The 27,603-nt window shown below is 35.3% G+C and overlaps 1 protein-coding gene across 1 annotated transcript; it reads left to right on the plus strand.

Moving 5' to 3' along the window:
- Window positions 1-27,445, plus strand: CIP2A (cellular inhibitor of PP2A). Its single transcript, XM_060149357.1, has 21 exons — window positions 1-181; window positions 4,981-5,128; window positions 5,932-6,044; window positions 6,888-6,982; window positions 7,508-7,604; window positions 8,826-8,948; window positions 9,107-9,252; window positions 9,635-9,710; window positions 11,995-12,213; window positions 13,727-13,886; window positions 15,188-15,329; window positions 16,420-16,519; window positions 18,011-18,129; window positions 20,296-20,491; window positions 20,954-21,028; window positions 21,123-21,233; window positions 22,566-22,762; window positions 24,783-24,896; window positions 25,148-25,230; window positions 25,972-26,111; window positions 27,164-27,445. Exons 1-21 carry the CDS (start codon window positions 80-82, stop codon window positions 27,332-27,334), a joined length of 2,727 nt encoding a protein of 908 aa, XP_060005340.1. The 5' UTR covers window positions 1-79; the 3' UTR covers window positions 27,335-27,445.
- The last annotated feature ends 158 nt before the right edge of the window (window positions 27,446-27,603 follow it).

Consider the following 27,603-nt stretch of genomic DNA (forward strand, 5'->3'; position numbering starts at 1 on the left):
TTTAAAAAGCGCGGGTCAAGCTAGAGAACCGAGCTGGCACGGTGGTGGTAACCCCGAAGCGGGACTGTGGCGGGTCCTGATGGACAACACCGCCTGCTTGAAGTCCTTGCTTCTGACCATTAGTCAGTATAAAGCAGTTAAGTCGGAAGCGAACGCCACCCAGCTTTTGCGGCACTTGGAGGTGAGGGCTTTCGGGGTGGCGGACGAGACGGGCTTTCTCGTAGCCTTCGGTCACTTGGTGGCCGGGATGTAGTGGTCTCAGCCTAGAAAAGAAAGGACAGCTCGCTCCCTCCGCTGCCTTTTTGTATTGGTAAAGAAGGCTAAAGATTGTCAGCTTTGAATTCCCACCCCCCTCTATCCCGCCCCAAGCCCCTCCGCGTTCAGCTGACTGCAGCAAGGGATGAGTAACTACTGATAGCCCTAGAAAGAGGGAGGTTGAGACAAAAGGTTGGGGGATTTAGGCCGTATTTGGAGTTGGTAGAGGAAAGAGCTAGAGCTGTTATCTTTTCCTTTGCTTCTTATGTTGGTTTTTCCATTGTAACAGAGCCTTCTCAAAATGTACAACAATTCTCAGAGGTGGAGGTCATGGGGAGTAACGATTAAAACTTGATTTACCCCTGTCACTAGGCAGTTTACAATCTGAACCTGTTGCTTACTGCTTTTATTTGAACTCATGTTGAACTCGTGCTTGAAAATTATTATTTAATCTTTCTCTGGATTAGGAAGCAATCTCCCTTACTAGTAATCACAGTTTTTCTTTACCAAAATTTATTGCTCAGTTTTTCAGTCCTAAAATGCTGAATTGTCACTTTTTCTGTTAGTTCCTAGTGATTTGCATCTAGAGTGTACTTATCTTATGCTAAAAGTTATAATCACAGCTTTCTGTGATCCTATTTGTTTTTAGGCTCTTAAACTCCTGCTGTCATTAGTTATGCATTCAGGGAATTCCAACTAATAATGACCTCAGTTTAATAAAAAGTAATTAAGCTCAATCAAAGCTTATTTTAATTCTCTGTCGCAGCTTCTGTTAACATAGACTTAAAGTTCTCTCTGTCGCAGCTTCTGTTAACATAAAATTGAACATAATTTTTAGATATATTATTTGTTTTATTAACCTTATGATAAAAGGCTAAATTACCAAAGGTTTGCAAAATACTACAGAGAAGGCAACAGTGAATGGCACAGCAACATCAGCCTTTGTTGTGACTGTAGTGCACTAACTGTGTGAATTTTTTCAAGCTTCACTGGTGCTCCTGTTCTTACCACTTCAGGAGCTTACCTCTTAACACTTTTCTTTTTTCATTCATTACCTCAACAAATCCCTACAAACCTAACAATGAAGGTGTTAACTGTTAAATAAATGCTAGGGCTTTGCTTCTCAATGAGGATAGAACAGTGCACTAGTGGACTCCAGAAGCCACAGAATAATCAGAGCTGTCAGTTTTATTTAAGAATTTGGAGTTAAGAAATTTAGATTCTAATCTGAAACATTACCTCTCTTTGAGAGTAAACAGTTATGTTGTGAATCTGAACAGGGTGTTATTATGAATTGAAAGAGACTTCAAAGAAATTTGAGGCTTGGAGATTGGCTTCTTGGTACTGTGTTCCCAAAGTTTTCAAGAGGTTTACCAAAAATTCTTCTGCCATTTAATTGAGAGAGAACATACATACATTACATAAAGTGCATTAATCTTAAGTGAAGAGCTTGATAGTTTTTTTAAACGTAAGTGTACACTCAAGTAGCTACCACCTGTCATATGAGACAGAACATTTCCAACAACCTATAAGTTTTTCAACTATCCCTGAAGTTTCAGATAAGTGGATTAATATGTACGTTTGTGTCTGGCTTCTTCCTCTCAATATAATCTGTAAAATTTATTCATGTGGGCCACGTGCCAGTATTTCATTCTTTTTTATTGCTATTTAGAATTCTACTGTACAGAGGTACCACAGTTTATATATATCCTGTTCATGAGCATCTGGGTTGTTTCCAGTTCTGGGTGGAATTATGAGTAACTCTGTTATAAACATTTTTACACATTTTTTTGTGGATGTATGTATTCATTTCTCTTATATACCTCATAGTGTAATTGTTGGGTCTTAGGGTAAGTTTATGTTCAGTTCTGGTTAAAACACCAGTTTTCCACAAGTTATACTGATGTATCCTCCCACCAGCAATATGTGAATTTTGCTGTCATTCATCCACACCACTCCTTGGTGGTCTCAGATTTTTAAATTTTAACTCTTTTGGTTGACAGTATTAATGGTGAATGTTTTTCATGAGACCTCATGAGAGCAACCTCATGAGAGCAACATCTGAGGATACAAAGGGTGATAGATGGTTATCATGTGAACGATTATTCACTCTGCTATCCTGCTGCGCTTCTGCTGCACTATTTTTGTCTTCTTGCAGAACCTTAGCTTTGGATTTTTTTTATGATCAGCAGAGCTGAGCTGGTATCATTTTTTTTTAATATAAATTTATTTATTTATTTATGGCTGTGTTGGGTCTTCGTTGCTGCATGCGGGCTTGGGCTACTCTTCATTGCAGTGTGTGGGCTTCTCATTGGCGGTGGCTTCTCTTGTTGTGGAGCACGGGCTCTAGGCGCGCGGGCTTCAGTAGTTGTGGCATGTGAACTCAGTAGTTGTGGCTTGCGGGCTCTAGAGCGCAGGCTCAGTTGTGGCGCACGGGCTTAGTTGCTCTGCGGCATGTGGGATCTTCCCAGACCAGGGCTCGAACCTGTGTCCCCTGCATTGGCAGGCGGATTCCCAACCACTGTGCCACCAGGAAAGCCCTGGTCTCATTCTTGACGGTGTTTCACAGCACTTATCTTATGTAATGATTATGGAGCAGGGATGCAGGAACAGTGAATCCCAGTTGTACCGCTGTCTATTATGTGTGCCTCAGTTTACTCATCTGTAAAACCATTAGTACAGGTTTATTATGAAGCTGAAAGGAATTAACATACATAATGTACCTAGAACAATAGCTAGGCCAGAGTAAGTGCTAGAGTATTAGTTATTACTGAAATAAGTCCTATTTGCATTAAAACATTCAGTGTGTATGAGTAAAGAGGAAAATATGCAAAGTGTTTTTTTTATTTTACCTTATAATAAATAATTATTATATCTTAGAATACTTATGTTGTTGAAATACAGGTCCAATCCTTAGGGAAATTGTATTTAAAGCAGAAGATGTCTTAATATTTTAGAGGGCTAACTGTATAAGCAGGCAAAAGGGCAATGCTCAGAAGGTTCCTTACCTCAAAATATTTACTATATCATTATCTAATTTCACCTTTGGACCTGTTTTTTCAGTCTGATAGACTTTTACTTTAATGTTAAAATACATACTCTGTGGGAACAGATATTCTGAAGATCTCTTATCGGCAAAGCTTTACAAGAAAAACTGACATCTGGGCGAGGGTATAAAAGGGATATAGAAAAGAAAGAAACAATTCTGATTATAGTATTTTTTAAAAAAAGTCTTTTAAGAATAAAAACGTTTAGGGCTTCCCTGGTGGTGCAGTGGTTGAGAGTCCGCCTGCCGATGCAGGGGACGCTGGTTCGTGACCCGGACTGGGAGGATCCCACATGCCGAGGAGCGGCTGGGCCCGTGAGCCATGGCCGCTGAGCCTGCGCGTCCGGAGCCTGTGCTCCGCAACGGGAGAGGCCACAACAGTGAGAGGCCCGCGTACCGCAAAAAACGAATAAAAACGTTTAGAACAGATTTAATCTAATCTTAAAGTAAATGATTGTTTTTTTATATTTATAGAAAAGATTTTCTTAATAATGAATAATATTCATAAAGCATTTTGAAAGTAAGTGGCTGTCTGACAACTGTTCCCAGCCCTCATCCCAGCTTACCCTTTCGGGAGGTGGTGCTAGTAGGCGGTAGGTAGTACGTTTATAGTGTTATGAGAGAAGTAAATAGTGAAATAACAAATAATAAAATTTTTTAATTCCTGACCTGCCTACTCAAAAAAATTTTTTTTAACTTCTTCTTTGTGATCTCTAACTTCTGGGCTTAGGTACTGTCTGGTAGGGAGCAGAAGGAATATTCACATAGTTAATCCCATGAATAATCCTTTGGATTTAGCTGCTTTCCACTTTCCATTTGCCTCCCTCAAAGAAGATGGAATTCATTTATGCGGTAAATATATTGACAGTAGAATGCTGATTTGTAGTCTGTGCCTTCATGGAGTCATCAATGTAGTGGGGAGGATAAGTATTGCTAAGTTGGCAAAAGCTTGCTGACTTAGCAAATAAAAGTGTAATGTACTATAGGATAGTATAACAGGCAAACCTAACCTAGTTAGTGGGAGAGGATTAGAGAAAGCTTAGTGGAAGAAAGAAAATTGAGACTGGAATGATTACATTAGTTAGTGAGTGAAGGGATAGGTGATCTTCCATGCAGAGGGAACAACATGTATGAATTTTCTAAATTGGGAAAGAGTGTGGCAATGGCACTTTGGAAGAACTGGATTTTTATTTGAAATGGAGAAGTGAAAATTGCCAATTCTTAACTAACACTTTTTTTAATATTTTCTTTTTTTAAAAAATTATTTTTTGTCCCTCATGACTTTTAAAGAGGGCTCTTTTTTGTTTTGTTTTGTTAATTTATTTTTGGCTGTGTTGGGTCTTCGTTGCTGCGCGCGGGCTTTCTCTAGTTGCGGTCAGCAGGGGCTACTCTTGGTTGCAGTGCGTGGGCTTCTCATTGCAGTGGCTTCTCTTGTTGTGGAGCATGGGCTCTAGGCGCACAGGCTTCAGTAGTTGTGACACATGGCCTCAGTAGTTGTGCCTCACGGGCTCTAGAGTGCAGGCTCAGTAGTTGTGGCACACGGGCTTAGTTGCTCCGCGGCATGTGGGGTCTTCCCAGACCAGGGCTCGAACCCGTGTCCCCTGCCTTGGCAGGCAGATTCTTAACCACTGCACCACCAGGGAAGCCCTAACTAACACATTTTAATGACTCTTTTCTAGGTAATTTCTGGACAGAAGCTCACCCGATTGTTTACATCAAATCACATACTACCAAGTGAATGCTTAAGTTGCCTTGTAGAGCTACTTGAAGACCCAAACATAAGTGCTTCACTGATATTAAGTATCGTCAGTTTGCTATCTCAACTAGGTAATGTATTAGTTTCTCTTTTTTATTTTTTAGAAGATGTATGAATTTAATATTTTTTTAAAGGGCAGATTTAGTTATAGAATCTTTTGGAGAATGATTCACATTCAAAAGATTTCTTCATTGCAGGACCTCTCCGAACTATTTTGTATTGTGGATCTCTTGAAAAGGGAAAATTATATGCAGGCTTTCTTAAGATTATTAGAACAAAGAATCTGAAGCATAGCAAGGGTTCAGTGGTCTACAGAAAAGAATGTACCTTGGGAAATGCGGGCCTATTTTTGAATTAAAAAAATATGCATGTACATAATGTCTGTGTGAGCTACAGCGCTCTGGAAAGTCATAGCTAGTGATCAAAACATCATCCTTTTTTGATAGACTACACTGAACTTAGAGCTAAGGCTAAAAATGCAAGTGTTACTTTTTCTATTTTTCCCTACCTTACCTTTAGTTTTAAAATTTTCATTCAGTGGTTACTTTATTCTTGATTTGTGTTTGGGGGTGGAGGGGAGATATTTCTCTGTGTGATTATAAAATTAATACATGCTTATTTAAAAAAAAAAACCCAGTGATACAGAAGTGATAACATAGAGCAGCATGTCCAGTAGATGATGAAAATGTTCTATATTTGTGTTGTCCAATATAATAGCCACCCTGGTTAAATTTCTGAATTCAAAGGTGTTTGTAAACAAAATAGCCATATCATATTTGATATTTTTATATAATGGTAAATTTAATATGAAATAAATTTTAAATTATTATTTATAAAAATGATCTATCTTGTGTCATTTTATTTTAACTTACAGCTGTAGACAATGAAACCAGAGACTGTCTTCAGAATACGTACAGCCTGAATAGTGTGCTGGCAGGAGTGGTTTGTCGGAGCAGTACTTGCCACAGTGATTCAGTGTTTTTGCAGGTATGTACACCCACACAGTACTTTCCACTTAATGCTCATTCTTCCTTCCTTATTTTCAGATCAAAATTGATAGTATCTATCGTAAACTGCTGGCTTACAGTGTACTATATGCTGGTATAATACCGCATGATTAGGCACAGTTCTCACCATTAATAAATTTAAAAGCTGGTTGGTCACACATGTACTACTATTTAAGAGTTTCTAAAGAAGAGAATTTTATTCACATCTAGCACTATAATTTAAGAAAAATCCAGATTATGACTATTTTGACAGGCTTATAAATACAGATGTCAGCTATTCATGTTAAAATTATAATTTGAGTTGGCACCTAGTCTCAATCTATTGAGGAAACATTCTACAAAAACTGAAGCTACAGATTTGGTATTATTTAGCATAGACTCAAAGCTCTTATACCCATAATATTTCTCAACCTAATATGCCATCAGTTGTAAGAAAGAAACATTGCAAGTTAAACTGACATGCAATTTTAAAGATGGTAAAATAAGAAAAATATCTATCTTAGAATTGATAGAATATGTGTTTCAACTTGCATATAAGTTTAAGATGATTAAGTGAGCCAGGTTAATGACAAGATGCTGTTTGAGATAGAATATATAGAAATGTGTGAATCAGGAGATGAACTCTAAGGTCTAATTACTTGTGTGTGTTTACGATCTCATTACTTGTATGTGAAGAGAGAACCTTTTTAAGATATGGAAAAGTTCTTGCTCTAAATGCCTCCTAAAATGCTTACATGCTCAGAATATGCACAGGAGTTCATTCTTTTGAGCACACAAATGTGTTTTTATATGTTTATATTCACTGCTATTTTCTTATTCTCAGTGCATTCAGCTTCTGCAGAGGTTAACATATAACGTCAAAATTTTGCATTCTGGTGCCAATATAGATGAATTAATTACATTCCTGATTGATCATATGTGAGTATGCAACCAAACATGTAAGCAGATAATCTACTGGTTTAACTAAAACCGTGTAATAGTTCTATTTTTCTTAAATAAGTTTTTCCAACTTTTTAAACTGAATGAGGCTGATGCTTATTTATTCCTCTTAGATGATTTCAAGGATCAAGTGGTGTAAAGCAGCTTTAATTTTTATAACAAAAATTTATGAAATGAATTGATTGAGACAGAAAAACTTATTGAAACTGAAAATTATGTTTATATTTAATTTTATTGACCAAAGAATACACTGATAAGATAGCACATGGTTACTCTGACAATTATTTCTATATTTGTATGCTGCAATTGAGTAGGATCATTTAGTTTCAAAACATGAAATAAATGATCAGTACTATTCAAAGCTTGGCAGTCTTCACATGTTAATCAGATTTTTCTTTTCTTAGAAAAAGGAAGGAATTTAAATGTGTAAATGACTATATAATTTTGAGTAATTTATAAGGAACCTAATGTTTTTATCTTTTATTATTTTTCTTGAAACAACAGTCAGTCTTCTGAAGATGAGTTGACAATGCCTTGTCTAGGATTATTGGCAAATCTTTGTCGGCACAATCTTTCTGTTCAAACACACATAAAGACTTTGGTAAGAAGTTTATGAAATGTTTCTCTCTAGTTTTGTGGTGGACTCTATGCTTAAAGAAAATTTTTTTCACCTTTTTCTTAAAAAAAATTTTACAAGAATTCTCCTGTGTTATCCAGCTGACCCATCAAAGTTAACAAAGAATCATATTGACATACAAATAACTTGACGTATTCCAACCTTCATATATGTTTAATTAAGACAAGTTAAGAGTTAATAAAAATGTTAAATACTAAAAGTTTTTCTTCTCCGTAGCACCCCATTATCTGTCATATTGAATAATACAAGAAATGCTAAATTATTTTGTGCTGATAGAAGGGAGACACGGGGCTTCCCTGTTGGCACAGTGGTTGAGACTCCGCCTGCCAATTCAGAGGACACGGGTTCGAGCCCTGGTCTGGGAAGATCCTACATGCTGCAGAGCAGCTAAGCTTGTGCACCACAACTACTGAGCCTGCACTCTAGAGCCCACGAGCCACAACTACTGAAGCCCACGTGCGTAGAGCCTGTGCACCGCAACAAAGAGTAGCCCCTGCTCACGGCAACTAGAGAAAAAGCCCACGCACGGCAACGAAGACCCAGCACAGCCAAAAATAAATAAATAAATAAATAGATAGATAAATAAATTTATTTTTTAAAAAGGGGAGATACGCCGTTGGCAGTTGCATTTACCTCACTCTTGTGTTTCCACAAAATCAATTACAGCTCTCCCAGAAATATTTATGAGTAAGTGCCTAACATCACTACCAGTACTCGAGATAAGCAAAGGCACTCAAGTGAGGTTAACTGAACTACTGTTAGAAATATATTAAATCAGGAAAGTTCATTGATTCTTTAAGGTGCTTTGTGAACAGTTCCTTTGCTATGCAATATTCAGTATAACTTGTTTTAAATTAAATAATATCTCATTTGTTCATGTGCTGGATTTTTCTGACCTGGTCTTATTTTGTTGGTGGAGGTTATTTTGAGCCATGGAACTGTTTGAGGAAGGTAAACATTTGCTCATAAACCCATGACTACACACTGCTCTTCACTTAGATTGTACCTGTCTGTACTACTGTAAGCAATATGTAAAAGTATCATCTTACTCCTTGAATGATCTCTTAAGTTGATAATGTTTAATAAAAGTTTACCTACTCTGTGTAAGATATACTTTCTAAAACAAAATGTAAGACTTATAATTTTTTTTATTCTAATTTATTTAAAAATTTTTTTCTTCCTCAGAATAATGTGAAATCTTTTTATCGAACTCTTATAAGCTTCCTGGCCCATAGTAGTTTAACTGTGGTTGTGTTTGCACTTTCAATATTATCCAGTTTGACATTAAACGAAGAGGTTGGGGAAAAGGTAAGTTTTTTTTTTTTTTTCTTTTTTGCAATTTACGAAAATAATTCTGAAGTTTATATTCTCTGATACTTTAAAAGTCATTGAGACTCTTTGTTGAGTTTTAGGATGGTCAACTTAAATTTTTTTGTATAATATACTTTTCCTGATTTGTTTTTAAGCTGTTCCATGCTCGAAACATTCATCAGACTTTTCAACTAATATTTAATATTCTCATAAATGGTGATGGCACACTAACTAGAAAGTATTCAGTTGATCTACTGATGGATCTTCTTAAGAATCCTAAAATTGCTGATTATCTTATCAGGTATGGTTCTCTGACAAATTTTAGGACTTTTTTTTAAACCAAGATGTATTTGTAGTAAACAAAGCTGCCTTTTTAGATTTAGTAAACTTGGACTCTACTGATTTGCAATAGACTAAAATCAAAATGTTTTCATGTGCTTTATTCCCATTCTTTTTGCTCTCCTGACCTGAAATGTAAAAGTATAACAAGGGTGTGTGTGTATGTTTCAGTCTTTGTCTTAGGTATATAAGGTTGTGTCATTCTCCAAAATATACATATCTTGATTAATCTGTTTCAAAACCAGTTTTACATCTGAACAGTATGATTTATTTTATATAAAAGTCATTTTTAATGTATCAGTTTCATAATTATCACTTGATGTGTATTTTTATTTTGAACTTAGGTATGAACACTTTTCTTCATGTCTTAATCAAGTATTAGGTCTTCTTAATGGAAAGGATCCTGATTCTTCTTCAAAGGTATATAAAAGCACAGCTTTTCGTTTTAAAGTTTTTAAAAACTATAATGTGCAGAAAAATCTAAGTGCATAGATCTCTGAACCTTTACAAAATGAACACAGCCGTATAACCGGTATCTAGAGCAAGGAACAGAACATTACCGATACTTTGGAACCCTCCTTGTATCTTCATAAACTGGCATAATCCCTTTGGAAAACTGTTTCACGGTGCCTGTTAAACACATGTACAACCTATGACACAGATATTCCACTCCTAGCTATATAGCCAGTAGAGACATTTCACCAAAAGACATGTAGAAAATGTTAAATAGAAAATGAAAGTTTAAAACTGGTACTATTTACAGAGCGGGAAAAGATATGTACAATACATATATTGAACAAAGGACTCTTATCTAAAGTGTATCATTTAAAAATTTGCACCTATAAAGGAGAAAAAACACTGAACCCAAAAGATAACCTGAGCAAAAAAAACCTTGAATTGGTCAATAAATATGAAATGGTTGCTCAACTTTATTAATCTTCAGGGAAATGCAAATTTAAATGGTAATACAATACCAGTACGTACCCACCAGATGGTTAAAATTAAAAATGTGGATAATATCAAGCATAGAGAGAATGTAAAAAATATAAAGAGAGTGTCGCTGTACTCATGGGCCAAAAATTGGTACAGCCATTTATGAAAACGTATTATCTACTAACATCGGACATATGCAACTATGACCAAGCAATTCCACTCTTAAATATTTACCCCAAAGATTGAATACTTGTGTTCACCAAAAGACATGTACAAAACATAGCAGTACTGTTACCAATAGCCAAGAATTGTAAACAACCTAAATGCCATCAACAGTGGAAATAAACTGTAGTATATTTATACATTGGAATACTATAAGCAATGAGAATGTGTGAAATGCAGCTGCATGCGAAAATATGAATGAATCTCACTAAGATAATGCTAAGCTAAAGAAGCCAGATGTAAGAGTATACACTATAAGATTCTATTTATATATAAAGTTCCATGTGAGTTTTTAATATAAGCTGGCAAGCCGATTGAAAAATTTATACAGAAATGGAAAGATCCAAGAATAGCTAAGGTAAAATTAATCTCTGGTGTCAGAAATCTGATGTGGAGTAGTGGTTGGAGCATTGTCTGGGAGGGGACACAAGGGGACTCTGGAGTTTTAGTGGAATTCTCTTTCTTGACCTAGTTGCTAGTTATACAGGTGTATTCACTTTGAGGAAAACATCTAGCTTTGCAGTAGCAATTGATATGTTTACTTCCCTGTATGTTATACTTACAGAGAAAGTGTAAATGAGAAAGTATTTGCTTATATGTGCAGAACGTATCTCTGGTAAGATAAATAAGAAACTGCTAATATTGTCTGTTGCTTCCAGAGAGTGTAGTTAAAGGTCAGGCTAGTACCTTTGACTTTGGAACCAAAAGAATGTATTATCTATTCAAAAACAAGTACTACAATTTATATTTAAAAGAGAATAAGTCAAAGAGTTTATCATATGTAACATAGTAAATGCTAATGGGCTGCATTCTGTTAAAAGCAGACACTATCAGGTTGATTAAAACACAAATCCCAATTGTATGCCATTTATAAGAAACAGATGAAGAAAGGTAGAAAATAAGTGAGTAGGCAAAGAGGTACCAATAATTTTTTTTAATGATAAGTTGGTAGTAAATGAAATACGGTAGAATTTAACTTAACAGCTAGTAAACAAATTGATGTGGGATGCTATGTAATGGAATAAGGTTCAGTTATGAAGCAAGGAAGAAATGAAGTAGAATAGGGAGGCAGGCTAAGGGGCTGATTGCCACACTGTGTAAACAATATGGAAGTAGCCATCCTTAAGCTTTTAAAGCTATGGGATGCCACTTTTAAATATTATCCTAAAGTATGCTTTATAGCAGTTCTTAAATCTTAGCATGATAGCAGGTATTCTTAATTACTAATTTTATTTTTTCATTTTTGAAGCAACATGTTTGTGCTGAAAAAAAATTAAGTACTGTAGAAGGTATATAAGATTAGTTGAAGTTGCCCTTTCTTCTTTGGCTCTCACAATCCTGTTATTAGAAGTAACTACCATTAACAAATTTATTTGTAACCTTCTGGAACCTAGTGACACATTTTGAAAAATAATACTCGGAAAAATTGGAAGCAATTTTTATTTTATTTTCTTTAAAAATGTATTTCATTTCCAGCTTCATTTTTCGGTTGCTTTGTGCATTCAAGTCTAATGAAATTGACATTTAATGAAGGCTTTATATTGCACAGGTTTTAGAATTACTTCTTGCGTTCTGTTCAGTGACTCAGCTGCGCCATGTGCTTACGCAGATGATATTTGAACAGCCTCCATCTGGCAGCACCATTCTGGGAAGCCGTTCTAAGTGTTTAGAACCTCCTGTAGCTCTACTTCGTTGGTCAAGCCAACCTTTGGATGGATCAGAAAACTGTTCTATTTTAGCACTGGAGTTGTTCAAGGAAATATTTGAGGTACTAGAGTGATTAACAAATTGACTTTTCCACTTTTATGATTCTCAGTGAACAGTTTGTTTTGTAAAATGTTCATAATAAACTTCCAGTTGTTCATACACTTCAGGAAAACTTCTCGATTACTAAACTCCCTACCATTCAGCTACTGAATTCCTTTTTTCTGGCAAGGTCACAAATATTAGCGAGAATTTTGTTGGTTTGTTTTCTCACTAAATAGCATATATACTCCTTTCAGTATAATAAGTAAAGGTATTGACTAAGATTTGTATGGGTTGTTGGTGAATGACTGTGCTTCTTTCAGTAGTCACATTCTGTCTCTCCATCTCAGTAGATACTGTCTACTGTCTTTATGGAATGGATATATAGAACATTGGATTAAGTCAGTCAAATAGAGTGGAGCATGCCAGGTACTTAGGATATAGACAGAAATCCTTTCCATAGAGGCCTTTACATTCTGGTAGACTCTACTCTCTAGGTCATTTAGTATTCTGTACTATTCTCCCTGGTTTTTTTGTGATACGCGGGCCTCTCACCGTTGTGGCCTCTCCCGTTGCGGAGCACAGGCTCCGGATGCGCAGGCTCAGCGGCCATGGCTCACGGGCCCAGCCGCTCCGCGGCATGTGGGATCTTCCTGGACCGGGGCACGAACCCGTGTTCCCTGCATCGGCAGGCGGACTCTCAACCACTGCGCCCCCAGGGAAGCCCTCTCCCTGTTTTTATACCCATTTTGTCTACCCCAGTGTCTTAGTAGAATGTTTACCCTCTCATGACTGGATCCTGTGCACAAACCAAAATGTTTATGAGTGATTAAATATATTTGTTAAGGATTATGCACAAATTATTGTTTCATGTTGATCTTGACTGTTAACAGTTTTTGCATTTAAAAAGTGCTTTGAGATTCTTGATGGGAATTATTTGTGGTTGTAAAGTATTAAGACCATTGTCTGTTATTGTTACTGTAATTACATTTAGCAAATTCGGGATATTTGTTTTCAGTACATACTTTTAATTTAGAATAATTTTTAAATCACAGATACAGTCCACTTTAATAAGTCTTGTTTGCATTCGATTAACCCAAAACCTTACTGTTCCATTTGAGAAAAAAGTCATCATAGCCCTCAAAACTGGATAAAAGGGTAGATTTTAAATCGGAGACACAGGTCAAAGAATTTTTGAAGTAATTACAGTTGACCTTTGAACAACATAGGTTTGAACTGCTTGGGTCCACTTATATGTGGATTTTTTTTCAATAGTAAGTACTACAGTACTACACAATTCAGGAGGTTGGTTGAATCCGTGGATGCAGAACCACAGATACAGAAGGCCAGGGCCAACTAAGTTGTACTGAGACTTTCGACTGCATGGTGGGGTCAGCGTCCCTAACCCTTACGTTGTTCAAGGATCACCTGTATAAGAAATTTAAAGAGTGTTGCAGTTCAGTGATGACCGTTTATGCATTCTGTATTCCATCTCTGTTTTTATTTTTAATCATTGGTGGTGGTTAATTCTCCAGGATGTCATAGATACTGCTAACTGTTCCTCAGCTGACCGTTTTGTGACCCTTCTGCTGCCTACATTCCTTGATCAGCTTCAGTTCACAGAACAAAATCTAGATGAGGCCTTAATAAGGAAAAAATGTGAAAGGATGGTCAAGGCCATTGAAGTTTTGTTAAATATCCTTCAGTATAAACATGGAAACTAACTACTTATTTTTTTAGAATTGTATTTACTGCATTTTTGTCTTTATAATTTTGTCATTTCTTATGCTTGAATCTGTTCGGAATTACTGAACTCAAGTTTAAACTTACAGACCTGATATTCAAGGATGAGTCTCTTAAAAAGTTATCTAGACTTTTTTCCCCTTGTTTTTCTGTGTAAAACTTTTAAGCTAAAGAATATTTCCAGAAATGCTCTTTAAACTTGATCTGTACGTTTTTATCATAATTTGAGATTAGGAGATATATTCTAAAATAACTACCCTGATACTCTCTTTTGATGCAAATTGTTGCCCCTGGATGATGTGTGGTGCCATTCTTTGATGGAGTGTAGCAGAGAAGAAAGAAAGATTGGTAGTTATTATTTTGGCTTAGTTTTTTAGCTTGTGTTTTAAAAATTAACACCTCTATAAATGTTTCAATAAAGATGACATTAACACTTGGTTATAAAAAAGATAACCTTGTATTTCAGAGCAACAAGAATTTGCTCAACTTTTTCCTGTCCTAGAGCAAACTCTGCATCTCTTTAATCTCTTCTCTGAGCTGCTGCTTCTTAATTTTTCTCTTTCTTGATGGCAGTGATTCTCAACTCTGGCTATGTATTAGAATAATGTGGAGAACATTTAAAAATACTCTTGAACATTACTTCCAGCGATTCTGATTTAATTAAAGTAATGTGAAACCCTGGGATGGAGGAGTGTTTGTGATTGACTGTTTAAACTACCCAGGTGATTCTAACGTACAGCCAAAGTTGAAAGCCACTGCTGTAAAAACACATGATTATTTTGCTTGACCTTAGAGATACTATCTGTAAAATATTCAGGCCTTCTCTCATTGAGTGGTACCAAACTTAACCCTTTTTAAATGATAGATATTCAAATTAACTACAGTACAGGAAGAGAAATTGAGGAATAACAAATGAGAAAATAACTTCCCTTATTTCAACAAGTATTTATTGAACCGTTGTGACACCTGTTAATAAAAAGCTAACATCCAGTAGAAAAGCAGATCCTTCCTCTGTTTTACCTTTGAGTCAGAAACTTTTGATGTCAGTCCCATCTCTTGCCACTTGTCAGTCACTTAAATGCTCTGAGCTCTAGTTTCCTAATCTGTCATTGAGCTAATGTAACAATAATTACACCAAATTGCAGGAACAAGAATAATTTCTATGAAATCATCCTAAAAGCTGTAAACAGCTATAAAAATATAAGGGTTTTGTTTTTGAGAAGTTTTTGTTTGTGCTCCTTAACAAAACTTACCTCTGTGTGGAGATGATGCTCTAAAAATGCATATTGCAAAAATTCTGACAACTATCAAATGTACCACTCTGATAGAGCAACAATTTACATATGGCAAGATTGATCTGGGGTTTGGAACAAAGGTAGCAGATTCTGAATTGTGGTAAGTATATGAAATACAAATGGCAAAATGGTAATAAAAATCAAAAGATGTAATGATTCTCATTCCTTTTGGAGGGTCATCCTTGGGTATGTTCTGTTAAGCCAAGGTATAACAGAGAATTAAGAAAAATATTTTCATGATGAATTTTTTTTAATTCGTTTAATTCATAGATAACATGCTTCTGAACAGAGGTATTAATATCTGTGATTTTTTTTCATTGTTTAGGTTTGTCTTATTTTAATTTGTTGTGATTCTCTAAGGGTCTTTTATACTTCTGAACATTTTTTTTCTAGAGTTCCTTTTTGACATTGCCTGAGTATTTTTATATTCATTTAACTTTATATTTTGAAGTGAAAAAGCATGAGAACACAGGGATTGTTTTTATTTCAAAGAAATCCATCACTGCTGAAGGTTTCTAATAACAAAGACAACTCTTCTTTAGGCTTAACCATAAGCCTGTAAAGGCTTATGGTTAAATGTGGATTTTCACAGATAGTAATGAGATTATTTTATCCCTTTTCTCCCCCATAAATTAAGTCCATCTAACAAGTCTTTGTTGAGGACCTGCTAAATGCTGAACAGTGATTTGTTCCAATTTCCATGAATGTCAAAACTGTCAATAATTACATTCCTCAAGAACAAGAATTATCTCTTTTTACTTTTTTGTACTCCTTTTCAGTTACAAGGCTGAGAAAAACGGCTTAGTATAATTTATTCAGTAAATATTAGATATTCTTTATTGCCTAAGGTTGCCCTCTATTGTTAATATTTTAGTGACAAGGCTAAGAATTAAATGAATCATGTTGCCAATGCTGCTAGTAATTTCAAGCAGAAAGTTGAAGCGTATTGGTATTTGATATTAGAAAAAGAAACACTGTCTAAACTTAAACTATTAATGCCAGTTTGTTCTCTTTGGATCTTGGGTTATAAGGATGTTGGTCTCTGATATTTTTTCTTCTCTTAAACAATGCTTAATCTTCTTGAGGTATAAGAACAAAGGTTTTGGGTTTTTATTTTCTTTAGATGTATGGACAGAAATAAGCTAAGCAATTTTTGAGTTATTTAAGTTAAATATGACTTATTTTTAAAGCAAACTTGCTGCTGATGTAATTTTGAAAACTCTTGATTTGATGAACAAACTTAAACAGTTGGTTCCTGGTATGGAAGTAAGCTTCTACAAAATCCTTCAGGTGAGTTTAAACTCTTCAAATATTGAAGTTGATTTATATATAAATGTTTCCTATTATATGTTTCTGTTGTAATATTCTTAGTCTTTAGAAGATTAATGTTTTTCTTAGAACTGGCCATTGGAAGGAAGTTTAAAAATTGTTAATTGTCTTACATAATTATAATATTCTCACTACACAGTTATTTTACGTAGTTCCACAGCAATTGAACATTAAGTGCTCCTGACTCTAATGTATGGGATGTTCACGGTAGCGGTGCTACCTTTTTTGTGTCATGTTTCCGGTTTCTTCATTTGTTTCTATTGGCATTGTGGTGGGGGGAGTGGTATTTGTTCTGGGGTGTTTGTTTTTGTTTGGGGTTGATGAGGTAGGGTTTTAAGACGAGGGAGACTCCTGGAAGAAACGGACTTGATTGTGAGTGATAATAAAATTAGAGAGGTGTGCAGAAAATAGTTAACTTACAGATTTCAATAATAATAGTAGCTGAATAAGAGCTCTAGGTGTTTACCTTGATATCCACAAAACTTGGCTTTTAACAGATATTTAACAAACGTGTGAATTAAGTTACTATAATAACACAGATGTCTCCAGTGCCTGTATAGACAGGGTAGAAGCCAAAACTGGATCCTTAGGCAGGGTCTACTTATACACTTTGAGAGCACAGTGCTTAGGAGATGGGGGTTCAGATGCTTACTCCATCATTTCTTAGTCAGTGCAGACTTGAGCAAGTTACTTCACCGCTCTGAGCTCCAGTTTTCTTGACTACAAAGTAGAAATAATGATCCCTGTTGATGGGAGGAGTTATAAAGGGTTACCATGAGGGTTTTGGAGATAAAATCCATCTCTTAATAGTTCTGTGGCATTAGATTATACTTGAGTACCTATAAAACACTTAACATTCTAAAATGTTGATAATTATAAAGATTTATATTTTAATATTTTTCTCTGATTTTATGTCAATAAAAATTTTTTTCAGAATAGATGATTTGAGGCTTAGTACTAATGTAAAATTTACTGACATGACGGACTTACACTTTAAAGTATAATTGTTACATTCACTAAATTAAAATTTTTTATTGAGTTAATTTGAATTTTACTTTTATTTTTTACTTTAATTTGGAAATGATTAGCCATTTGTTCTTCTAGCCAGTTTTTCTTTTAAATAGTAGCTAGAAAAATAAAACAGTAACTCAAAACATCATTCAATTGTAGGTGATATTTAAATTACTCAAAGTATTTAAGACATGATTTTCATAGGCACAATAAAGCATTCAAAACCTTTGCCAGAGTTTTTTAAGCCAACCTTACTATTGATTGTATAGACAGTTATAACAAGGTAAAGACTAATTAAATACATTCAAACATCAGGTAGAAACACTTTCGAATTTGCCTAGAATTATTTTATGATTTAGGTCTATTTATTCACCTTACTCTTAAAGACCTGACATTATTTATTCTTTCTGCCTTTTATTTTCTGGTTTCTGATTTACTTAGGATCCTCGCCTGATTACTCCCTTGGCTTTTGCTTTAACATCAGACCGTAGAGAACAAGTACAGTCTGGATTGGGAATATTATTGGAAGCTGCTCCACTGCCAGATTTTCCTGCATTAGTGTGAGTTATAGTCATTTGCAATGTGTCTCTCGTGGTGCTGGAATACCCTGCCATGTTTCTTTAGTAGTCCTGAATATAGATAGATTGGAAAATTCGTGAATTGAAGACTTCATTGTAATAGTAATTTTTCAAGTGAAAAAAGTTTTTCAATTAAAAAGAATTTGATTCCCACAATTAAAAAGGCCAGATGTATACTCACTTAGGGAATAGTTAGATCCATCCAGGTGATTAAATGTATTATCCAGATGCTACGCCTCTCTGTCTCAACACCTCTTTTTAACATAGTAGCTTCTGTACTAAGCTTACATCCTACGAGTTTAGTTTCTCCATATAAAGAGTTTTTCTTTCCCAACCGTTTGAGTGATAAGTCTAAGCATCGCTTTCATTGACCAGATCTGGGTCGTTTACCAAGGAAGGGATTCCTAAAGAAAAAAATCTGTTATTATCAGAAGGTGGGATAATGGCTGGGCAGAATTATCTACTATGTTCATCTATTTTAAACATTAAGAGAATATTTGCAATTAGGTTTGAAAAAAATTCAGATTTTCGGTGCTGTGTGTAAACTAAATGGTTGACAAAATGTCTAGTAGGGTTCTACTTTAATTTTAATAAGTTTAGGTAGTTTATATGAATGAATTTGCAAAAGTGGTTTGAATGAACTGAGACAGTTGTTAAGTGGTAAGACATTCCTGTATGCCAGGGATCAGCAAACTCTAGACAGCAGGCAGGAGCTTATTTTTATAAATAAAATTTAATTGGAACAAAGCCACACCCATTCATTTTCATACTGTCTGTATTGTCTACATCTACATTTATGCTACGACGTTAGGGTTGGGTAGTTGTAACAGAGACTGTGGATCCTCAAACCTAAAATACTTAATTACCTTGTCCTTTAACAAAAAGTTTGCCAACCTCTGCTATTTCTGTTAACTGACTGAGCAAATTCATTTTTCAGAATTAATAATTTAAGTAGTCATAAATTAAGAGATGAAAAACTGTGGAAAACATGACCTAGAGACCACATAATTGAAATTCCTTTCATTTTATCATATTTTTTAACAACTAAATGGATAAATAGAGAGCTTCTCAAGTTACAAGGTAGACGTGTATGAGGCTGCTTTATTTTGTGGTAGTTTGCATCTTCAACTGTGGTAATCTGACATGAAGCAAAATCCCCCACGCTTCAGAGTAGAAAGCTTCAGCTTGACTGAAAGGTGGAGTTTCACCCTGTGTCTCTGTATGTGCAGCCTTCCTATCATTTCACTATGTCTTTGCCATCCCTCCCTGTCTTGTGTTGTATAATTTTCTCTTTGGACACTATCTCAGATGTCCACTTATGCTGTTTTATTTATGTCCATTTATGCCTATATTTACATTATCTTAGTTTAATAAGGTGCATTTATATACTCGATGGGTAGGTAGGTAGGTGTGTAGGTTGGTTTTTTGGAGTGTGTTTGTTTTATTTAAACATTTAACAAATGTTTAAATAAGGTGAGGGCCAGCTTGTGCCAGGCCTTCTTCTAGGCATTTTGAATATTGCAGTAAATTAGGGGACCTTCTGTCATGAGGTTTACAAAATGTTTCATAATGAGCATGTCACTATGGGTGGAGGGCCCGAGGAAGTGAGTCTGAACTGAGATCTGATGATAAGAAGGAGCCGGTGCTATGCAGATCTAGGGGGAAGAGTGTTCTAGGTAAAGGAACAACTCGTACAAAGGCCCCGAGGGAAGAACAAGATGGGATAAATGGCAGGGGCAGAATGGAAGTCAGGTTGGTGAGAACATACTGACTGAGAAAGGGGAAGGGCAAAGGAAAAAGTAAAGGCTAGGTGATGTTGCCCATGGTTAGAAGGATGTTCTTACCAATACCAGTAACTTTGTATTTAAGTTTTACAAATAATCCACACTCAGAAACTAGTTCTCACGCCTCCAGACCAGAGGTGGAGTTGTCATTATAAAGGGTTATGAGTAGAAAAGAGTTTCCTCTGGCAAATTTAGGATATTTACCCAAATCCTGCTTCATCATAGATTCCAAGATTATTTCAGAAATATTTGAAGACTTACACTCCCCAAAAGACCCATTCTCATTGAGTCCCTAATTCTGTACCAACTCTGCCTTTTGCTATATTTTCATATAATTATTTCTCTTTTTTTGATTCCCATTCAGGCTTGGAGAAAGTATAGCAGCAAACAACACCTATAGACAACAGGAAACAGAACATATGCCCAGAAGAATGCCTTTGCAATCATTGAATCACAGTTTTCCAACATCAGTAAAATGCTTAACTCCTCCACTTTTGAAAGATAGAGTTCCTGGATTGAACATTGAGGAATTAATAGAGAAGCTTCAGTCTGGAGTTGTGGTGAGTGATAAATAGCCATTATAAGTAGGATTCTGCCTGGAACATACCAACTAAATATCAGCCCTTCTTATAACATTTATCTAAACAACTTTAGATGCAGATTTGATCATTGAAACTTTATCTTTTACTATAAAAAGTGGCAGTATTCTGGAAAGTTTGGAAAGAGGAAAAAATCAGTCATAAAATTCCTACATTTTAACATGGCTGTCATCTTCCCTTAGTCCCCCCTAACCAGCTCAGCCTCCCGCCGCCCCGCACCACCCCCGACTTGAATGTACTTTAAATTTCCACGAGAGTATCAGATCTTACCCAGATATTCTTTTGCAATAGCCAGGTTAGTGAAATGGTTGTGACCTGCCTGGTATGACATTAAGTTTCAGTGATTTAGTCTCACATTAGGCATCTGTATTTTTATTTTGTTGAGCGTTAACAATTTCTGATTTTTTAACTATTAAAACCCAGGTAAAGGATGAGATTAATGATGTGAGAATATCTGACATAATGGATGTATATGAGATGAAACTATCCACATTAGCTGTGAGTACAAGCTTATTTTAATTATGTGTAACAGTTAAGCTTTAAGAGATGTTTTCCAGTAAATGATGAAGATTAATGATATGTTTTCTTACAGTCCAAAGAAAGCAGGCTACAAGATCTCTTGGAAGCAAAAGCTCTGGCCCTTGCACAAGCTGATAGACTGATTGCTCAATATCGCTGTCAAAGAACTCAAGCTGAGACAGAAGTGTGTACAATATAAAGACACATCTGATTAGTAGAAAAATAAATGTAGTAAATAAAACGTACAAAATACTAGTTTTATTTTCATGACTCTGATTGAAGTAAATTGTCCTTAGCATTTAACTAGTATCCCTCTGTCTCGAAACTGTCTCCCCTTTAATTTTGGTTACACAATTATATTCTGATTTTTTTTTCCTACCCTAATGTATACTCTTTCCTATATCCTTTTTTTCTACTCACCCCTTAAATGTTGAGTTTTCCAGGATTATGTTCTAATCCCTTTTCCCTTATTTAGGTGATTCATGGTTTCCAGTCATTACCAGAATGTTAATGCCCCCAATTTTATATGCTGAGCCCAGATCCTTTTTCTCAGGCACTAAATGTCTCCTGTGTAGCTCCATTTAAATATACATCAAATACTTCAAACTCAGCAGAACCAATACTGAACTCATCACCCTCCCTTTTTAAAAATGTATTGTTTCTTATGTATTCCCTGTACTGTTCTTAAGAGTTTTCCAGACAAGAAACCTGGAAATCACACAGTTTACCTTCTACAATTAGTCATTCACCAAGTTCAGTTGAATTCTACCTTCTGAATAGCTACTTTTTTTTGCATTGTCTCTATTCTTACCACTGTTTGCTGCAGGTCAAATTCTTTTCATTTTTCACATGAATCTCAGCAGAGCCTCTGATTGGTCTTCCTACCTTTCCTTCCCCTCAGCCACCCTCAACATACAAAGGCATCTTTCTTCTGTATTTAGATCTACCTTCCCTTCTTCCTCCACAGTCATCCCTGAGGCAGTACTCTGGTTCCATTGCCCCTGTGCTGAATATCCTTCAGTGTCTCACCGTTTAGCTCTGAAGAGAGTTTAAATTCCTTAGAACTTACTACATTCTCTGCAGTCAGACATATTAGATTGCTTTGCAGTTTCTGAAACTTGACGTACTCTTCTGTTTTCTGTCTCTGCACTTGCTCTTCTGTGTCTGGAATACCTTTTCCTCTCTTTCTCTAACTTTTAATAATCCTTCAGATGTTAGTTTTAATACCTCCTTTTCCCAGGAAGCTTTCTCTGGTCTTCTCCTTCCCGCACTTCCGGTGGTCCTCCCTCCCTGTGCTGGCTGCCCTGTTTATAGTACTTGTTACACTATGTGAAAATTGTATGACCCCACTTTCACCCTTGATGTTGGGGAGCAGAACTTGTCCTCTACCCCTCTAGACTGGCCTAATGATTAAATTGACAATAAGACAGATTTATTTGGCAAATCTTTTAAATTGTAGAAACTGAGCATATTATGTAAATGATAGTGGAAGAGTCTCTATTCCATTTTCTTTTAGGCACGGACACTTGCTAATATGTTGAGAGAAGTTGAGAGAAAAAATGAAGAGCTTGGTTTGTTGCTGAAGTCACAGGAGGTTGAATCAGAAAGAGCCCAGAGTGATATTGAGCATCTCTTTCAACATAATAGGAAGTTAGAGTCTGTGGCTGAAGAACACGAAGTACTGACAAAATCCTACATGGAACTTCTTCAAAGGTAAATTAATAAAGTAAAAGTTTCTGTGTAAGGTTAGAATCTAGAATGAACACACGGCATTTCTCTTCTGTGTCCCTAAAATCCAATTCTGAGGATTCATATATTCTGATGATACTATAAGGTAAGTAGTTAGCAAGAAACTTATGTCATAGTGCAATGAAGTATTGCTTACTCAAACTCAGTGTCATGGCGGGAAACAGAATACGGGTGTCTCTATTTCTTTCCAGTTGACGCTACTTCTTTCCTTTATTCATAGAGTCATCAGTCATCTGGGATGTTAGCACCTCAAGGATAAGTTTTGTCCGTTTTGTTCACTGAGAAATCCCTAGGGCCTAGAACAGTGCTTGATACATGGTTAGACACTCCATAAATAATTGTCGAATGACCTTAGTTGTCACAATTCATATCAGGTTGAACCATATGAATTGGCCATTTCTGAAGATCAAAAGTGGTTGAATATTAACAGTTGTCATATAATTCAGCCTAATAGCATAGAAATTTGGGTGTTCATGTTTAATTCACCTCTTAATTTGTAGTCAGTATTTCTCTTTGATGTCCTTGAATGTAGTTTACTTATATGTATGACTGTATCTGCAGAATAAATTCTTATAGGTGAACTGCTGGTTTAAAGGGTGAGTGCTTTTAAATTTTTGATTGATTGCCAAATTTCCCTCCAAAAAGGCTATGCCAATTTATATGCCCACCCACTAAAAAAGTATGAGATTGATCGTTTTTCCCTCCCTTGACACTTTTTATCTTTTAAGCCAGTTTTAAAACTTAAGAATTATAAGGAAGACCAGGAACAGTTATATACTTTCTACCAAACAATAAAAATAAAAACACTCTAGTTAACTTGTTTCTTGTTTTTCTTTATACTTTAAGACTGGTTAAGATTTGAAAAAATGTTCTTCTTTCTGTGGTATTAATGTAGAGATGTAGAAATTTTTATCTTTGCAAGGTTCGTGTGCTTATTTGCCCATCAATAAAAATGAAGGGTGGAAAATGTACAGCATCTAGAAAATTTGTGAGGACAAGGTGATTTTTAAACAGGATATTTTCCCCCAACAGCTTTTTCTGAAGTCTGATTGTTAGAGGCAGGCCCGATAAAGTGGACTATTTGTGTTAAGTCAGGGTGTAAGAGAAAGTAGGCAGTGGTCCAAGAGAAAATGGGCTTTCTAGGACCTGCTTATGTTCCAGACGGTGATTGAGGGGTGGGCCCAGAAGTAAAACTCCAGCTTTGAGGGGCCAGGTGAGTAACAAATAAATGAAGCTGGCTGGGGAAGATCATTTGTAATGGTAGGAATATCTAAAGGCATTCAAATTCAGAATGTTAAAAACTCTGTGTGGGACAAGTAAAACACTTTACTGGCCACATTTGGCCAGTGCCACCAGTTTGTCTTTGTAGTTAGAGGCATGAAAACATTTTATGCTTAAGATAGTTAGGTGTCAAAGTATTACTTTGGAAAGGAATTCTTTTATGTGGTTACCTTGCAGGTAAAAATAAGCAGGACTATAAGATGCAGAGCTATAGAGGCAAGAGAAATTTAGAGTCCTCAACTACTTAATTCATTAATTTGACATTTTTACTTAAACATATATTATGCCCAAGAGGCCAGTGATGAGAGGTGCAAGTTTAATTTTTTTTGAAGATGTCATCCTTTTATAGAAGGTGTTTCAGTTTCTGGACTTAACTATAAAGATAGAGGCATGTATTTTATAGCAAATTATGTAATGCAACATTATCTGTAAATGAAGCTCTTTATCCATAAATACGAAGTTAAAGCCCCACGTTTCCACTTCATAGTAATTTTTACCTCCTCAGTCAGCCAAAACATATCTTTATTATCTTTTAGAGTTAAACTAACTCTGTTTATGTCCCGCTTGTTCATGCAACATTCCTCCTCTTCCCTGCAGTATATGCAATTTGATCAGAAGAAATGGTAAGGAAGACCCTGAGTTTCTTTTCTCCATCATATGTGTTCCTCCATAAAAATATCATCTCATCTCCTTGTCTTTTCAGGAATGAAACTGTTGAGAAGAAGAACAAAGATTTACAGGTCACGTGTGATTCTCTAAATAAACAAATTGAGAGTGTGAAAAAGTTGAATGAGTCACTCAAGCAACAAAATGAAAAGTAAAATCTCTAGTTCTTTATTCTAATTATTTTGGATTTTTCAAAAACAAAATGATTCCCTGTATATAGAACATTGATTTTTATAGATAAAATTAATGGAATTATTACTTATTGCAGATATAAAGTGCACATTTGGCAGAAGTTAAGGGTGATTACCATTCTTCGGAATTTCCTCTTAAAATACTTGTTGGGGAGAAAAAGAAATGATATGATTCACTAATGTTTTCTTCTGTATTGTTTTATAACTTCAGAACTATTGCCCATCTAATAGAGAAAGAAGAACAGAGAAAAGAAGTACAGAACCAACTGGTAGACAGAGAATGTAAGCTAGCAAGTAAGTAGCTTATTTAACAAATTGTCTATATTTTAACCTATCTTGTGTTGGAAGAAAATCAAAGCATGAGTGGTTTTTAGTTTGCTGTTTCATTATTTTCTACTTCTCTCATTTTTTTAAACCTTAAATCACATCTTAAACAACTCTCCTTTTCTTGCCATAACATTTTACAAAGTAGTTTAAGTTAGATTGATCAAATTGAAAAAGCAATACATTTTTTTGAAATCTAGGAGTTATAGGAAATGATTGCCCTTTTTAAAAATAAAGATTTTTTAAAGAATGTAACAGCAGGTGGCAGTGCTAGGTAACTTTTAGTTACTAGCTTCTTAATGGTAGTAGTTCTGAAATGATCCACAAAAACATTTTTGTTCTAACTCACTTGACTTAGAGCACAGACATCTACCTATATAATTTTTCATTGTTTTCTCTTGCCTTTTCTTTTCTAACCCTTAACTCTGAGGATTGTCCTTCCTCTCATTACTGTATATTGTGTTTAGAACAGAGGAAGAGGGAAAGACATGGAGATTTGGCATTTTCTGTAGAATACTGGCATAGGAGAAGAGTTTCATGGTGTTTTTTTATTCATCAAGTACTGTATAACTTTTATTTCTAGCAAGATGTTCTTCTTCTTTCTAGTTGTCTCTTTTTTGCTTTTATATAACATAATAGCTTCTAAACTTTTTCAGGGTAATGTCAGTATAGGACCTTAGAGTACAAAGCTGACTGTTTGTTTGTTTTAAGACCTGGCACAAAAAATAAAAGTACAAGAAGAAAAGATTGAAGTCTTACAAAGAGAAACGGAAGATAAAGAAGAAGCCATTGGTGTCCTTAGAAAAGAGTTAAATAGAACAGATCAGATAAGAAAAGAATTGAGCATTAAGGTAAGAATCTGTTGCATTCTCATTTGCAGTAAAATGAAAAAGTCTTATTTTGTGAAAAAGGTAAATTTGGATAAGTTAATATTCTGTTTCTTTAGTAATTTTGCTTAGAATATTAGAATCTCAAAGTGATTTGACAATAGGTTTGTTATGAGGGCTCTCACAGTGTGAAAACTTGTACTTCCTAAAATTATTACACATTAATTAAATGTATACTGTGTTACAGCACTTGCTGCTTTAAAGGGGGCAAAGGATACAGAAGGGGGTTCCCAGTTCTTAATGTCACATACAGGTAGCTACCTGTATATATGTATATAGCTGCATCTCTCTACTTATAGGGATGGTGATAATAATAATCGTAGTGCGTATTTGTTTAGAACTTTATGGTTTACAAAGGACTTTTGAAATGTTTTTCTTAATCTTCCTCCCTTTAACAAATATATTAATATATAAGTATTAATAAATATTTTCATCCTACAAATGAAACGGAATCTTGGGTTAAGTTACTTGCTCAGGGTTAGTCACATAGCTAAGTGAAACAGTAGACTTATATATTCTAAGGTCATTGCTCTTTCTACATTATGATTGCTTGAGTGCGGTAGCCATGAATAGTGCTTTCTGGACCATCTACCACCAAGAAGATGAGAACAGACCAAGATTTTAAAAAGACTGAACAACTACAGAGCATAAGTGACAGAAGAGGCATAAAATTTAATGCCACATTTACAGATATCCTGGTTCTGCCTTAATGTGTTTATCTTAATAGTAATTCTAAATGATAATATGTAGTATTTTCTGCAAAAGTCCAACTGCTAGCATTGACTTAAAAAGACAAATTGAATGTGTCTCCCCAATTTGTATTATATTGTTTATCAACTATTGATCTTAAACTTACCATATAATTGTTAATTAAAATATAATACATATCGTAATGTATCTTTTGATATGGTTGTCTTACAAATAAAAACTAAGGACATCTTAAAGCATGTTTCTGTGAAGAGAAAACATGCTAAGTTTGTTTTCTTCAATTTCTCTCCCCCATGCCCCTTTTTTAGGCTTCCTCCCTAGAAGTTCAGAAGGCTCAGTTAGAAGGTCGTTTGGAAGAGAAAGAGTCCCTGGTGAAACTTCAGCAAGAGGAGTTGAACAAACACTCTCATATGATAGCAATGATCCACAGTTTAAGTGGTGGGAAAACAAATCCAGAAACTGTGAATCTCAGTATATAGATATTATGTATTTTTCTACTGGGAAGGTGGGGTAGGAAAGGTAATTTGTGACTCCAAAACAAGAACAAATTATTATCTAATTATTAATTTAGTAAAGAACCTGATCTGATACATGTTTTTATTTGGTCTTAAAGTTTTACTTCTTGTTTCTGGATTTTATTGCTTAAAGCTTTCTTTGGTTTTTACTTCAGAATATTCTTCTTAGCCTCCATTATTGTTTTTTCTAAGGTGTTTTCTTTTTCCTTAGTTGCTTTCCACTCTCTTCTGCT

Source organism: Lagenorhynchus albirostris, chromosome 5 (assembly GCF_949774975.1).
Source record: "Lagenorhynchus albirostris chromosome 5, mLagAlb1.1, whole genome shotgun sequence".
NCBI lineage: Eukaryota > Metazoa > Chordata > Mammalia > Artiodactyla > Delphinidae > Lagenorhynchus > Lagenorhynchus albirostris.

Excerpts from the sequence above, each read along its gene's own strand:
- CIP2A (XM_060149357.1), top strand. The coding sequence starts at position 80 with ATGGACAACACCGCCTGCTTGAAGTCCTTGCTTCTGACCATTAGTCAG. Across the intron at positions 15,330-16,419 it reads GTAGCAGATTCTGAATTGTG|CAAACTTGCTGCTGATGTAA; the intron begins GTAAGTATATGA and ends TTATTTTTAAAG. Across the intron at positions 25,231-25,971 it reads CAGAGAATGTAAGCTAGCAA|ACCTGGCACAAAAAATAAAA; the intron begins GTAAGTAGCTTA and ends GTTTGTTTTAAG.